The following is a 16,871-nucleotide window of genomic DNA, read 5'->3' on the forward strand; positions in this document are numbered from 1 at the left end:
GCCACGGCTCACGGGCCCAGCCGCTGCGCGGCACGTGGGATCCTCCTGGACCGGGGCACGAACCTGCGTCCCCTGCATCGGCAGGCGGACTCTCAACCACTGCGCCGCCAGGGAAGCCCATATTCCTTAGTTTAACATGCTAAATCTCTCCTCCATCTCTTTAATATAAGGCAATACAATATCCCCAGTTCTTGAAAAATATTAGTTTGCAATATTGGTCTTCTGAAGAAATTCAGTTTAATCTGGGTCTTTGAGTATGTTACTTTGACTTTCAAACATGTTCTTATTCATCAGATGTGATCATGGGAGCAGAAGGCCCAGCACAGCAGGTGCATAACCATTTTATCTAAGAGAACTATAATAATACATGCTCTTCGTATTCCTCCTCCTCCACCCCACCAGATCCTCTAAAATATGGCAGAGCATCTCTTCATCACGTATCTATTTTTTCTCATTAGAGCATTATTTATTTCAATGCTGACTCACTGATAAAATAAAACAGCGAGGGAATTCCCTGGCGGTCTGGTAGTTAGGACTCTGCATTTTCATTGCCAAGGGCGCAGATTCAATTCCTGGTCCAGGAACTAAGATTCCACAAGCCACGTGGCCTGGCCCCCCCCCAAAAAAAGTGAAATTAAATGGTGAAAGTTCATTTCTCCCCACATCACTTACCTATTAATGTGTCCTTTTTCTTTTCTTTCTCATCAAAAGACTTCCTAAGCGAAACCCCACAGAAACTGGTTCTACATTTTTGAAAACACTAGTAATATCACTTCTCTGTGCCATATAGAGAATTTTTTTTGACTGCTTGAATTTTCCATGAGTGATTTATATACAACTGGTTACTCTAGTTTATAGTATTGTTTCTAGCTATCTATTTCTTTAGTTTCCATCTGTCATTTCACCAGCAGCATTTACAAGGCAATAGGAGAGACAAACATTGGCTTCATTAACCAGTGTCTCCTCCTGTGTGGTTTTCAGCTGGTTTGCAGGCCTTTTTCTGGGTACAAGACTGTAAGAAGCCTTCATCTGAGAACGATATCCGTGGCAAACATGTTAGACACTACTACATCGCTGCTGAGGAAATCATCTGGAACTATGCACCCTCCGGCATAGACACCTTCACCGAAGAAAACTTAACAGCACCTGGAAGGTAATTCAGAAAAAAAGAAACTATTTCAAAATATGCCTCCCCCCAAAAAAAATCATAAAAGGCTGACTCAGTGATTAAAATTTTAATTGGTACCTGAAATTGAGTAACTAGACTGCTAAATATTTATTAAGGTTTGGTAGTGAGTCCAAGTTTGAGAAATAGGACTTCTGAGTCCATGAAAAAGTCCATGAAATAGGACTTCTGTGTCCATGAAAAAAAGCAAAAAGATCAGTTCATTTGCTTTCCATTTCTGAAAACATATCATTGTAAAATCCAGCAGCATTAAGTACATTCACAAGGTTGTATACTCATCAGCACCGTCCATTCCCAGAACTTTTTCATCATTCCAAGCAGAAATGCTGTGTCCACTAAACAAAAATTCCCCATCCCCTGATAACTTCTATTCTACTTTCAGATCTCTATGAATTTGCCTATTCTAGGCACCTTATGCAAGTAGAATCATGTAATATTTGTCCTTTTTTGTTTGGCTTAGTTTATTTAGTATAACGTTTTCAAGGTTCATCCATGTTGTAGCATGTATCAGAATTTCATTCCTCTTTAAGGCTGAATAATATTCCACTGTATTCATATACCATGTTTGATTTATCTCTCTATCTGTTGATGGACATCTGGGTTGCTTCTACCTTTCGGCTGTTGTGAATAATGCCACTATGAACACTGGAGTACAAGTATATGTTTAGGTCTCTGCTTTCAGTTCTTTTGGGTATACATCTAGGAGTAGAATTGTTTGATCATATGATAATTCTATTTTTAATTTTTTGAGGAACCACCATATGGTTTTCCACAGCAGCTTCACCATTTTACATTCCCACCAGCAATGTACAAGGGTTCTAATTTCTCTTCTAATTGCCAACATTTATTTTCCATTTTTTAAAAAAAATAGCCATCTTAACAGGTGCAAAGAGGTATCTAATTGTGGTTCTGATTTGCATTTCCCTGACGCTTAGTGATTCTGAGCATCTTTTCATGTTCTTGTTGGCAATTTGGAGAAATGTCTGTTCAAGACCTTTGCCCATTTCTTAATTGGGTTATTTGGGTTTTTTTGTTGTTGTTAAGTTATAAGAGTTCTTTTAATGTTTTGGATATTAATCCCTTATCAGATATATCTGCTTTGCAAGTATTTCCCCTTATTCTGTAGGTTTGCTTTTCACTCTCTTGATAGTGTCCTTTGATGCATACAAGCGACCTTTGGTACATATCTGATGACTCCCACGGTTCCCCAGCCGTTCTTTCTGCCTCCGTCTTCCTTTCCTACTGTACATTCCTCATAAAACAGCCAAAGCTATCTTTCAGAAATGTCAGTGAGATTATGCCACACCCCTGCTCCAAGGCTCTGCCCAAACATCACCTCTTTAGAGAAGCCTCGTTTGCCACGCATCTACTTGGAAAGGTTAAGTGATTCACTCAACGGCAAACAACAGGTCAATAGCTGGGCCTGACTGCCCAAGCTGGTGACTACTGAAGCAGAGATTTAAGTCCCCCCACACTGACATTCAGTTGCAATGACTCCCAAAGCTGTATCTCCAGCCCGGAAGGCTCTTATAAATTGCAGATGTGCATTTTGAACTGCTTAGTGGACACTCCACTTGGATGAGGCTCCTCCAAATCAATACGTCCAAGTCGGAACCCATTGTCTTCCCCACAAATCTGAGTTTCCCTCTCTGCATGAATGGTATCGCCATCCATCCATCCATCGCTCAAGCCCAAAGCCTGAGCACCACCCTCGACTCCCTCCCTCCTTCACAAATCCCTCCTTCTCGCCTCATCAAATGCTGCCTCATTATATCCTAAATATCTCGGAAAGTTGTTTGCTTCTCTCCAACCTCTTTGCTAATACCTCTGAAGTCATCACTACTTCTCACTGAGATTTTAAAAGCAGGCTGCTAACCCATCTCCCTACCCTGCCTGCTATGCTCCTGCCCTAGTTTATAAGAGAAGCCATGCTTGCTGTCTTCTCTGAGCCTTCCCACAGGCTGTTTCCTCTTTGCAAATACCCGCCCCATTCTCTCCACACACATATTCCATCATTTTAACTCCACTTCTCCTCTAGATAATTTTAAAGAAACTCTTCCTCTGGATGTGGGAGCATGTGTGTATGTATAACTGATTTAGTTTGTTGTAGAGGGAAAACTAACACACTATTGTAAAACAATTATACTCCAATAAAGATGTTAAAAAAAATAAAAAAAAAAAAAAGAAACTCTTCCTCTGGAAAGCCTTTGGGGCCTCTCCCCAACCCCAGGAGAAATGTTTCATAACACTCTGTGCTTATTACATGTTATTATATTGATTGATTTGTAGTCTCTCTTCTGGGACAGATGTAAAGTCCATGTGGACAGGGACGGGTCCAGCTTGCTTATGGGTATGTCATCAGCAGGGTTCCTGGTAAAGAGCAGATGTTCCATGCATTTGTCAAATGGGAGAAGAGATGAATGGGGTGGCTTTGGCAAATCAAATGCCTTTCCGAGATTTCATTTTTTTCATTTATAAAATGGGGAGAATGGGGAGCAGATGGCAGAGGAGTAGGACGTGGCGCTCACCTCCTCCCAGAAATACATCAAAAAATACATCTAGGGCTTCCCTGGTGGCGCAGTGGTTGGGGGTCCGCCTGCCGATGCAGGGGACACGGGTTTGTGTCCCGGTCCGGGAGGATCCCACGTGCCGCGGAGCGGCTGGGCCCGTGAGCCGTGGCCGCTGCGCCTGCGCGTCCGGAGCCTGTGCTCCGCAACGGGAGAGGCCACAACAGTGAGAGGCCCGCGTAACGCAAAAATAAAAAATAAAAAAAAATGAAGCATTCAGGCTTTCCGGGTGGCGCAGTGGTTGAGAGTCCGCCTGCCGATGCAGGGGACACGGGTTCGTGCCCCGGTCCGGGAAGATCCCACGTGCCGCGGAGCAGCTGGGCCCGTGAGCCGTGGCCGCTGCGCCTGCGCGTCCGGAGCCTGTGCTCCGCAATGGGAGAGGCCACGACAGTGAGAGCGCTGCGTACGGCAAAAAAACAACAAAAAACCCCATCTACATGTGGAACGATTCTCACAGAACATCTACTGAATGCCGGCAGAAGACCTCAGACTTCTGAAAGGGCAAGAAAATCTCCACGTGCCTGGGTAGGACAAAAGAAAAAAGAAAAAAAAGAGAGAGAAAGGAATTGGGACAGGACCTGTGCCCCTGGGAGGGAGCTGTGGAAGAAGAAAGGTTTCTACAACCTGGCAAGCCCCCTGACTGGCGGGGAGATGAGCCAGGACAGAGGGGGAGCTTCGGAGCCTCGGAGGAGAGCTCAGCAACCAGTTTGCGGAAGGTAAAATGGAGAGAAACCTGCAGGAAGGGTTGGTACCTCCACGCTGAGCTCCCCAGCCTGAGGCACTCGGCCACCGGTGTGGGTGGGGGCTGGCGGCTGAAGCTCAGGCTTGGGAGGTTAGACCCGGGGAGAGGACTGGCGCTGGCTGCGCGAAGACAGCCTGAAGGCAGGGTGCCATTGCATTGGGTTGCGCGGGGGGAGGGGCAGGACTGCCAAAGGACCGTCTTTACCCCGAGCATGCGCTCTCAGGCAACAGGACGCTGCCTACGCGAGCTCCAGGGGTGGGGGCGGGCTGAGCCTCCGCCCCTGAGAGAACCGGGAGCCAATCGCTGCCTCCGCCGAGGGCACGCCCGTCACCACAGCTGCACACCCTCTATCCAGGGGATAAGGGCCAGCACCTGCTGAGGAAAGCGGTAGAAGGCTTCCCAACTAAAAGTGGCCCTCACGCCAGAAAACAGTAAAACCACACGAGCTACGCAGGGATACTCCCGCATATAAATAACCTTCCAAGACTACGGTAGATAACTGTTGCTCCTAAACTCACAGAGTAAGAGAAATACAAGCAAATGAAGAAGCAGAGGAACCACTCCCAGTTAAAAGACCAAGAGAATTCCTCTGAAGGAACAAACAATGAAACAGACCTCTTCAGTCTAACAGACACCGAGTTCAAAAAGGAGGTAATGAAAATCCTGAAGCAATTAAGGAAGACTATTGACAGAAATGCAGATTACTGTAAACTGGGGAGGATAATACGAACCTTGTTGCATTGTCATGTGAGTTTCAGACAATAAATGAAAGCTTCTGAAGGCTAATAAGCAACAAACAACAGTTACTGTATTTTTAGACATTTCATACTTTATTAAAAAGATTCTATTGCAGGGCAATCGATTAACTGTCAGGGGTTGACATGGACCCTCTTGAAATTTTTTTCACTTCGCTTGAAAAAATAAGATCTCTATGCCATGTGTCTCCACCCCTTAACTGAACATGCTTCTACAAGGTGCCTAGTTCAATCTGCTCCTCTGAGGAGTATTTGGTAAATAATGGGTAATTACTAAGCACAGGTCATAATTTTCCTCTTCAGTTAGTATCCTATATGACGACCTGGCTCTGTTCTGCTTTCAACTCCAGAATTAAACCTTTTTTCTTTTGGCAGTGATTCAGAGGTATTTTTTGAACGTGGTTCTACACGAATTGGAGGCTCATATAAAAAGCTGGTTTATCGTGAGTACACAGATGCCTCCTTTACAAATCGCAAGGAGAGAGGCCCTGAAGAGGAACATCTTGGCATCCTGGGTGAGTCTGTGCAGAATACATATGACTAATGTGCTCTTCCCTTGAGCTACAATCAACCTCAGAAAGAACAGAAGCTTCAGAACCTGTGGCATGATTTCTACCTATAAACTATGGACGTGGAAGAGGAATCATCAGAAAAATGCAGCAGCTAATTACTTTTCCAAATGTAAATTACCCATAGTAAATCTTCATCATTAAAAGCCAGGCTGACTTCAAATGATTAATATTTTTTTTCTTCAAAGAGGTAAGGGGTTTGTGTGACTTTGTTTAAATAGACAGTGAAGCTGTTAGTTTTCGCTTTTAGCCAAATGTACGTTCCCTTAGAAATAAAATTCAGCTACTAATGAGACAGGTTGGGTTTGTTTTAGAGCCTCTCTAGGCTGCCCCCAGGCAGAGCCCAGAGACCTGTTCTTGCTCAGGCACTTGGGCAGGATAGCAAGTGAGTGGATTCAGACTGTCCTCACTCTTCACCTATTAGTTGTGTTACCTTTGAAAGTACTCAACTTTCTGTGCCTGTTCCCTTTCTGCAAAGTGGGAACAATAATAACAATAGTTCCTACTTCATAAAGCTGTTGTGAGGATTAAATGAGTTAATTCGCATAAACACTCAGAAGAGCACATAAGAAGATCTCCATAAGTATCATTTTATATATTACATAAAATATTTTTGTACTATATTTCTGTGTGTTTGTTCTATATTTAGTAATAATATTGACTTTGGTGATGGGAAATCCGCAACAGTGGTGTTACTTTTCACAGCCAAGACAATTTAACTTACCCCCTTTGGGTGGTCAAGGTTTATGGTATTCTCCTGACTCTTTGGACAAATAACACACATCTGGTCCACAGAAAAATAGGTGAGGATAGTGTGGATACTCTGAATAGTATTTTATAGACGTATGAAGCTTGTGAACTGACTTGGATAAAATGGTAACAAATTTCATTACCTGAAGTTAACTAAGAAAGCCCCTCTCATCTTTTTCTGGCCTCCACATGTCAAATTGATAATGGACTTTTTAAAAACCAAGCTTTCCATTTGCAACAATGAGCATGTTGCCTCCAGTGGTTCTTGCCGGAGGACAAGGCAAAGAAAACAACTGTCTTATGCATTCTGTATGCTGTATATCAGGGAGGAGAATAATTCTCTCTTTGTCCCTAGGTCCTGTCATTTCGGCAGAGGTGGGAGACACCATCAGGGTCACCTTCCATAACAAAGGAACGCACCCCCTCAGTATTGAGCCGATCGGGGTGAGAGTCGATAAAAGCAACGAGGGCACGTACTACAACGCAAGCAGAAGTGAGTACACACTCTGTAACTAAACAATAATGTTTAATAACCTATTGTGCTTGTCACCCCCGGGAAAATTGTCCTGCAAAAACCAAAGGCAGGAACTTCTGAGGAAACTTCTCATATACCGTTCTCAGAATCATGCCAGGAAGCAAGTAAATCTCTTCCTACCATTTCCAATATGTTTGTGGAATTTTGTCCTACCTTAATTGGATGATTATTGACAATGCTGCTAGTAACTTATTTGGATTGCATCCGTTATACATTTCCAGAGTTCTGTTTGGGTGATTGTTAAATTTGAAAAATATTCTTGCAATTATAAGATTAGATGTACATTTTCGAATATTTAAAAAATATAAAAAGGTATAGCCAAAAATATTATCCATAGTTCTATAGACAACCACTATTATATTTTTGTATGTCCTCTATTCTTTGATCTGTGTAAATAATAATTACATGTGTTTGAGATCATAGAATATAAATATACTTATCACTATAATTTTATACCCGGAGTTTGCTTTCTTAGCACTATAAACATTTTATAAATATAATTTCAGTGATACAAAATATTCCATTACATGAAAGTATTTAGGTATTTTTGTATGTCAAGGCTGACAAATGAAGACCCTATTCTGGGTCTCAGACTTCTTGTATCCGCATGTGGAGGAAGGGGCTAGGGAACTCTGTGGGATCTCTTTTGTCTGGGCACTAATCCCACTCAGAAGGGCTCCACTGTCATGACCAGATTCCCTCCTAAACACCACTTCGAACACCATCATATTACACATTGGGATTCCAATATGTGAATTCGGGGGAAACATAAACATTCAGACTATAGCAGGCACCAATCTCAGACAGAGGTTTAGAGGAGACTTCCTGGAGAAAATTACTCCCATTTGTGACCTGACACTGGTAGGATTCCACTCTAATTCATAAAAGGAGCACAGAAGTGGGTTATCCTAGACTAAACGCAGTCTACTCCGTGGCTCAAATGATGACATTAGAAAGCATAATTTACCTCTCCAGTGTGACCTTTCTTACAGGTGCACCTCCTCCTTCAGCCTCCCATGTGGTACCCAAAGGAACATTCACCTATGAATGGACTGTCCCCAAAGAAGTAGGACCCACTTACAAAGATCCTGTCTGTCTAGCTAAGATGTATTATTCTGCTGTGGATCCCACCAAAGATATATTTACTGGGCTTATCGGGCCAATGAAAATATGCAGGAAAGGAAGTTTACTTGCAAATGGGAGAATGGTAAGTCCAATGAGGGAAAATGAAAATGATTTTCTAATTTCTTTGAATTATCATTATTATAAGGAAAATTCTGGGGTTTGAGCCAGTGAGGGTTCTACGCCTAATGTTTATTATAATTTTTTCTTAGGCTTATATCTATATTGTGCAGAGATTCTCTGGCTAACATGATTGTTCCAAGATGAGTTGGAAACAAGATTTTCCTTGGAATCCAAAGTCTATTATGATACCATTAGACTTCAACACACACATTTTAAAACATCACCTATTAATGATAATAAGTCACTCAACATTCACTAAGGAAATGTTGCTTAAAATATATTTTATGTGGCAGCCTGGATGGGAGGGGAGTTTAGGGGAGAATGGATACATGTATATGTATGGCTGAGTTCCTTTGCTGTGCACCTGAAACTATCAAACATTGTTAATTGGCTATACTCCAATATAAAATAAAGTTAAAAAAAATGAAATGGGAAAATGACCCTTTGATCTAGAAATAGAAATCCCTTATCCCACCATTGTTTTTAGCTCTAAAATAAATATTTTAGTATAAATCTTTAAAAGAGAAAGATTCTTTTAAAAATGCATTCAATACAGTTATCACATCTTAAAGCATCATCATAATTCCTTAATATCATCAAATTTCCAATCAGTGTTCACATTTTAATTGAACATTTGTCCTTTAATTGTTTCAAGGTTGTTGTGTGGATAGGGACTCAAATAATTACACACATTACAATCAGTTGATATGTTTCTCAAGATATTTTCTTGCATTTTTCTGTTGCAAAAGTATTTTATCTTGTAGAAGTTCTCATGTCTAGATTTTACTGATTGCATTCCTGTAGTGTCGTTTAACATGTTTCTTTCTCTTTTACTCTATTTCCTATAAATCAGTGGCTAGATCTACAAGCTTGATCAGATTCAGGTTAGACTTTTTTTATTTTTTGCAATACTACTTCATGTGTGGTACTGGGTACCTCGATCAAGGAGTATATAATGTATACTTGTCTCTCAGTCGGGGATGTTGTCAGCTACTGATAAACATTTCCTAGGTTCATAAACTAATCAGGTGTTGCACAATAGTAATATTTTGATTCCATCATTCCTTCTGTGTTTATTAGCTACTATACTTATATAAACAGAAACGTCTCTTAATGGACTATTTGGTTGCCCTGAGGTATGTGTTATACAAGAAGGGAATGACAAATGCTTGATTCTTTCCCTTTATTTACAAGTTTTAGAATTACTAGTTCTCTCTTAGCATACTTCAAAGGTTTTTAATAGTTTATTTTTAAGTACTATTGTAAACTCATGGATTTAAGCATATTTAGTATGCTTCAATTCATTGCTATTATACTTAATGATGCTCAAAATGTCCTATTTTTTGCCACTGGGGGACTTGCTCAGGTTGACTTCATTTTTACATGAACTTAGTAGTCTTTGAAGCTTCTTTGACTTCTAGAATAAAAAGCTATTTCAGGTTCATATTGTACATTTTCTGAGCCAGACCTGAAATCAGTCATTTCTCCCCAAAAGTCCTGGTTCTTTTCAGTAGGAAATTAATTTTAAAACTACAGTCGGGGCATTAGGAGTGCTCAGTGCTATTGGATTAATCGTTGTTCCTAAGCCTTTTCAGTGAGCAGAATTGAAAAAAACGTTTTTTAATAAAATTCATCATGGGTTCATACTGATACTTTCTATTCAAATTCAGGTCTATGGATTTTGTTTGTTTGTTTACTTAACCTCATTGATCTTATATCTGTATCTCCCTTCAACTGCACTGAGAAAGCTGAGTTGTCAATAATACCATCATAAATATGCACTCATTTCATCCCACAATATAGACACAACAGTCTCAGGATTACAGTTACAAGACTACAGCCAACAATATAATTACTGAAAACAGTTTTGCAGCCCTTTTTGTCTTTAGAGTGGATCCCACTAAGGATGCTCAGTCAAATTATAGATTTATAGTCAATTGGAATAGTTCCTCCCTGTGGAGTTTTGCCACCCACTGGATACACAGATTTATTTATTTATTTAAATGTATTTATTTTTTAGGGATTGCTTTTTAAACTGTAACATTATTTTATAATTATGTAAAACATTTGCCTGACTCCAACATCATATCTACAAAAAGAAGTAGATTCAAAGAAATCTAGCATCTATCGTTTTTTCCCTGTCACCTATCCCCTCACTATAGATAACTTCTTAAAACTTTATTCTTTTATTTATTTTTCACTACTATTCTTATTAACTTTATTTTTTAGAGCACTTTAATATTTACAGTAAAATTGAGGGTAAAGTTCAGAGATTTCCTGTATACCTCTTACTCCCCCACACATGCCCTCCCCGAATATCAACATCCCCAACAGAGTAGATCCATGTATCCATCATTACAGTATCATACAGAGTATTTTCACTGCCCTAAAAGTCCTCTGTGCTCCATCTATTTATCCTTTCCTTCCAACCCCCAACTCCTAGCAAACCCGGTCTTTTCACTCTCTCCATGGTTTTGCCTTTTCCAGATTGTCATATAGTTGGAATCATACAATGTATAGCCTTTTCAGGTTGGCTTCTTTCACTTAATGATATGCATTTAAGTTTCCCCCAAGTCTTTTCATGGCTCCGTAGCTTATTTCTTTTTAACGATGAATAATACTCCATTGTCTGGACGTACTACAGCTTATCCATTCACCTACTGAAGAACATCTTGATTACTTCCAAGTTTTGGAAATTATGAATAAAGCTGCTTTATGAATAAACATCCATATGAAGGTTTTTGTGTAGACATAGTTTTCATTTCCTTTGGGGAAATACCAAGGAACCCAATTGCTGGATTATATGGTAAGAGTATGTTTAGTTAAAAAAAAAAAAAAAAAAAAACCTGCCAAACTTTCTTCCACAGTGGCTGTACCATTTTGCATTCCCACCAGAAATGAATGTTAGAGTTCCCATTGCTCCACATTCTTGCCAGAATTTGGTGTTGTCATGTTCCAGATTTTGGCCATTCTAATAAGTGTGTAGTGGTATCTCATTGTTGTTTTAATGACGTGCGACATAGAGCATCTTTTCAAATGCTTGTTTGCCATCTGTACATTTGTCTGTTAAGGTCTTTCACCCATTTGTTAATTGGGTTGTTTTCTTAATGTTGAGTTTTAAGGGTTCTTTTTATGTTTTGATAAACAGTCTTTTATCAGGTGTATCCTTTGTGAATATTTTTCTCCCAGTCTGTGGCTTGTCTTCTCATTCTCTTGACAATATTTTCTTCAGAGCATAAAATTTAATTTTAATAAAATCCAGTTTATCAATTCTTTCTTTCATAGATTATGTCCTTGGTGTTGTATCTAAAAAGCTATTGCCATATCCAAAGTCATCTAGACTTTCTCCTATGTTATCTTCTAGGAGTTTTACAGTTTTGCACTTTACATTTAGGTCTATGAGCCATTTTGAGTTAATTTTTATGAAGAGTGTAAGGTCTATGTCTAGATTCATTTTTTTGCATGTGGATATCCATCTGTTATAGCACCATTTATTGAAAAGACTATCTTAGCTCCTTTGTCAGAGATCAGTTGACTAAATTTATGTGGCTGTTTCTTAGCTCTCTATTCTTGCTATTGATCTATTGATCTATTCTTTCACCAATACCACACTGTCTTGATTACTGGAGTGCTATAGTAATGTTTGAGGTTGGGGAGTGTCAGTCCTCCAACTTCATTTTTCTTCAATATTGTGTTGGCTATTTTGGGCCTTTTGCCTCTCCAAGTAAACTTTAGAATCAGTTTGTAGACATCCACAAATAATTTGCTGGGATTTTGATTCAGACTGAATTGAATCTATAGATCAAGTTGGGAAGAACTGAAACTTGGCAGTATTGAGTCTTCCTATCCATGAACATTTATTTAGTTCTTTAATTTCATTCACCAGAGTTTTTAGTTTTCCTCATATAAGATCTTGTACATATTCTTTTAGATTTATAACTAAGTATTTCATTAGGAGGATGCTAATGTAAATGGTACTGTTTTTAATTTCAAATTCCACTTTTCATTGCTAGTATATATGAGATTGATTGACTTTTGTATATTAACCTTGCATCCTGTAACCTCGCTATAATTGCTTGTTAGTTACAGGAATTACCTTATCAATCCTTTTGGATTTTCTACATAGATGATCATGTGATCTGTGAACAAAGACAGTTTCTTTCTTCCCAATCTGTATATGTTTTATTTCCTTTTCTTGTCATATTGCACTAGCTAAAACTCCCAGTATAATATCAAAAAGGAGCGATGAGAGGGGACATCCTTGTTTTGTACCTGATTTTAGTGGGAAAGCTTCTAGTTTCTCACCATTAAGTATTATCTTAGCAGTAGTTTTTTGGTAGATATTCTTTATCAAGTTGAGGAGTTCCCCCATTCTTATTTTACTAAGAGGTTTGTTTATTTGTTTGTTTTGATCATGAATGGGTGTTGGATTTTGTCAAATGCTTTTTCTGTATCTATTGATATGACCACATGACTTTCCTTCTTTAGCCTATTGATGTGATGGATCACATTAACTGATTTTTTGAATGTTAAGCCAGGCTTGAATACCTGTGATAAATCCCACTTGGTCATGGTATAGTTCTTTTTATACAATTTCAGATTCTATTTGCTAATATTTTAAGGTATTTTACATCTATATTTATTAGAGTTATTCATCTCTAGTTTTTTTGTAATGTCTTTCTCTGGTCTTGGTATTAGAGTAATGTTGGCCTGCTAGAATGAGATAAGAAGTATTCTTTCTGTTTTTGTCCTCTGATGGATTTAAAGAGAGTTGGTATAATTTCTTCCTTAAATGTTTTGTAGAATTCACCAATGAACACTTCTGGGCTGTTCTGGAAGGTTACTAGCTATTGGTGCAATTTCTTTAGTAGATAGAGGCCTATTCAGAGTGTCTATTTCTTCTTGTGTGTTTTAGCAAATTGTGTCTCTCAAGGAATTGACCCATTTCATGTAGGTTACCAAATTTATGGGCATAGATTTGTTCATAGTATTCCTTTATTATTCTTTTAATGTCCATAGGATCTGTAGTGATATCCCATATTTCATTTCTGATATTAGTAATTTGTGTTCTCTTTCTTTTTCTCTTAGCCTGACTAAAGACTGATTTTATTGATCTTTTCAAATAATCAAAAAATCACTGATTTTTTTCTATTGATTTACTGTTTTCAATGTCATCGATTTCTTCTCTCTTATTCTTTTATTTAAATAATAAAAGAATTCTTTTATTTATTTTATTTAAAAAACAAACATGTGGGTATGTATTCATATTCTTTCTTTTTTCACTTAACAATATAATCTGTAAGTCTTTATACTGTAATATATGGAAATATTCCTCATTCTTTTTTACAGTGGATATTACTCCCTGGTGTAGACATGCCTTGGTTTATACAATCGGTCCACTATTTGGCAGGTGTTTGCACTCTTTGCAGTCTTTGCTCTTACAGTCACATTGTAATGGGTAGCCTTCTTCATATGTCTCTTTGTATTTTGACAACATGTCTTTGGGGTAAATGTGGTTCTGCTGGGGCAAAGGATAAACACATGTACTCTTTTGCTAGATACTGCCAAATTCCCTTCCATAGGAATTGTACCATTTTATACTCCCACCAGGTGTGAGATTAGATTATCTGTTTTCTATAGTTCATAAGTGTATTGTCAAATTTGGGGATTTTACCAGTCTGATAGGACATAAACAGTACCTCTGTAATTTTAATTTTTTGTTTCTCTTATTATTAGTTGTTGAACATTTTTTTCAAATCGTTAAGAACTATATTCACTTCTTTTCCATGAATTGTTCATAACTTTATCCCATTTTTCTATAAGGTTATTTTCTTCACTGATTTAGAAGCTTTCTATATATTAGTTATAGAAAGTCTTCGAGATATTAGTTGTAAATATTTTTTATTTTAGTTTATCATTTGCCTTCATACTTTGCTTATGGATGTTGTTGTTTACCATGTGAAAATTTTATTTCTATCATCTTTTCCTTTATTGTTAATGGATTCCAAGTCATAGTTAAGAAAGTTTTCACAACTCTCAGGTTATAAAGGAATTCACCCATTCTGCCTTCAAGTACTTGTAAGGTTTAATTTTTCACTTTTAAGTCTCTGTTCCATTTAGAATTTATGCTGGTGTACAGTTAAGGAATAGATCAAATTTATCTTTTTCTAAATGGCTATCGAGTTATCTCAACACCATTTATTAAGAAGTCACACTTTAGGGGACTTCCCTGGTGGTCTAGTGGCTAAGACCCCACACGCCCAATGCAGGGGCCTGGGTTCAATCCCTGGTCAGGGAACTATATCCCACATACATGCCATAACTAAAGATCCCACATGCCGCAACTAAGAGCCCGCTGGTTGCAACGAAGATCCTGCATGTGGCAATGAAGGTCCCACCTGCCACAACTAAGACCTGATGCAGCCTAAATAAATAAATAGTTTTTTTTAAATAAAGTCACACTTTAACCCATTTATTTATTTATTTATTTTGCAGTACGCAGGCCTCTCACTGTTGTGGCCTCTCCCATTGTGGAGCACAGGCTCCAGATGCGCAGGATCAGTGGTCATGGCTCACAGGTCCAGCCGCTCCGCGGCATGTGGGATCTTCCCAGACCAGGGCACAAACCCATGTTCCCTGCATTGGCAGGTGGACTCTTAACCACTGCGCCACCAGGGAAGCCCCAGCCCATTGATTTAAATGCTCCCCTTTATCAGATACTAAATTTTCATACACAATTGAGTCCATTTCTCGATTTTCTATTCTATTCCATTGTTCTCTATCTATTCATGCACCAATAGCATATACTCTTATAATTACAGAGCCTCTATAATGTGTTTAAATGACTTGTAGCCATACCTCAAGGCACTTTTTTCATCATTTTAATGGCCATTTTTGCTTACTTATTCTTTCTAATGAACCTTGTAAAAACTTACCTGGCTCCAGAAAAAAAAAATCCTGAGAGTATTTTATTGGGATTGTCTCAAATTAAATTAGGAAAAACAGCCATTACTATAAAGTTGAGTAACCCTGCACAAGAACATCTGTCTTTCCACTTGTTCAAGTCTACTTATGTGTTTTTCAGGAGTATTTTATAGTTTCCCTTATATAGGTTTTGGATTTTTTTAAGTGTATGCCTAGATATTTTATTTTTATTTGTCTATTATAAATGGTAATGCCATCATTTAAAAATTTTAAATATGTTACTGAAAAAAATGGTTTTCTACCTTTATTTTTTTTAAGATTTTTACAACCATTAAAAAAAATTTTATCTATTTATTTATTTGGCTGCATTGGGTCTTAGTTGTGGCACGCGGGATCTTTGTTGCGTCATGTGGGATCTTTTGTTGTGGTGCATGGGCTCTTTGTTGTGGTGCGTGAGCTTCTCTCTGGTTGTGGCGCATGGGCTCCAGAGAGTGCAGGCTCAGTAGTTGTGGCACGGGCTTAGTTGCCCCACCACATGTGGGATCTTAGTTCTCCGACCAGGGATCAAACCAGTGTCCCCTGCATCGGAAGGCGTATTCTTAACCACTGGACCACCAGGGAAGTCCCTGGTTTTCTACCTTTAAATTCCATTCTTTTGGGGCTTCCCTGGTGGCACAGTGGTTGAGAATCTGCCTGCTAATGCAGGGGACACGGGTTCGAGCCCTGGTCTGGGAGGATCCCACATGCCGCGGAGCAACTGGGCCTGTGAGCCACAACTACTGAGCCTGCGCGTCTGGAGCCTGTGCTCCGCAACAAGAGAGGCCATGATAGTGAGAGGCCCGTGCACCGCGATGAAGAGTGGCCCCCACTTGCCACAACTAGAGAAAGCCCTCACACGGAAATGAAGACCCAACACAGCAAAAATAAATAAATTAATTAATAAACTCCTACCCCCAACATCTTCTTTAAAAAAAAAATTCCATTCTTTTATCTTGTGCTTACCTTGGAAAGGAATAAAAGGAGACTAATGTTTATTGAACTCCATTTAGGCACTTTTGCACATTTTACTTCATTTAACCTTCACAGCAACCCAAGAGGCTAAGTATTGTTATCCCCATTTTTACAGAAGAGGAACTGATACTCAGTGAGTTGAGGTTTAAAATGTGAGTTTTTTTCTCTACATATTTTGTTTTCTTCATTTGTCAAATGAAAGAGTCACAACACAGGAAGGTCTACAGGAACTATTAAAAGTCCTCATCCTGGGGACCTCCCTGGCAGTCCAGTGGTTAAGACTTTGTCCTTCCAATACAGAGAGTGCAGGTTTGATCCCTGCTCGGAGAGCTAAGATCCCACATGCTGCAAGGTGCGGCCAGAAAAAAAAAAAAAAAAAAAAGTCCTCATCCTGTTTTTTTCACGTATTAGCCATGTGGCTTCAGATTGGATAAAATATTCAGAGTAAGTTAAATAGTACCTTGTTTAGTGTCTGAGATTAATGAAAACAAATCTATTATTTTACCACTAACTATGACATTGGCTATTAGTTGTTACTTTTTATTCTATTTCTGGTTTACTGGCACTGTGTTTTCTGTTAAAATCAC

The 16,871-nt window shown here is 38.9% G+C and overlaps 1 protein-coding gene across 9 annotated transcripts in view; it reads left to right on the forward strand.

Annotated features, from left to right (window-relative positions):
* The window catches only part of LOC131757030 (ceruloplasmin), a 124,444-nt gene that overhangs the window by 14,081 nt on the left and 93,492 nt on the right, over window positions 1-16,871 (forward strand). For all 9 annotated transcript variants that reach the window (XR_010840607.1, XR_010840608.1, XR_010840604.1 and 6 more), the window contains exons 6-9: window positions 982-1,153; window positions 5,626-5,765; window positions 6,925-7,062; window positions 8,097-8,311. Coding sequence is in view for 4 of the 9 variants with exons in the window: in XM_067033598.1 (XP_066889699.1) it covers window positions 982-1,153; window positions 5,626-5,765; window positions 6,925-7,062; window positions 8,097-8,311 (665 nt within the window). In the remaining 5 variants the exon portion in view is untranslated. The remainder of the gene's footprint in view (window positions 1-981; window positions 1,154-5,625; window positions 5,766-6,924; window positions 7,063-8,096; window positions 8,312-16,871) is intronic.

The sequence above is a fragment of the Kogia breviceps genome, chromosome 5 (genome assembly GCF_026419965.1).
Source record: "Kogia breviceps isolate mKogBre1 chromosome 5, mKogBre1 haplotype 1, whole genome shotgun sequence".
Taxonomy (NCBI): domain Eukaryota; kingdom Metazoa; phylum Chordata; class Mammalia; order Artiodactyla; family Physeteridae; genus Kogia; species Kogia breviceps.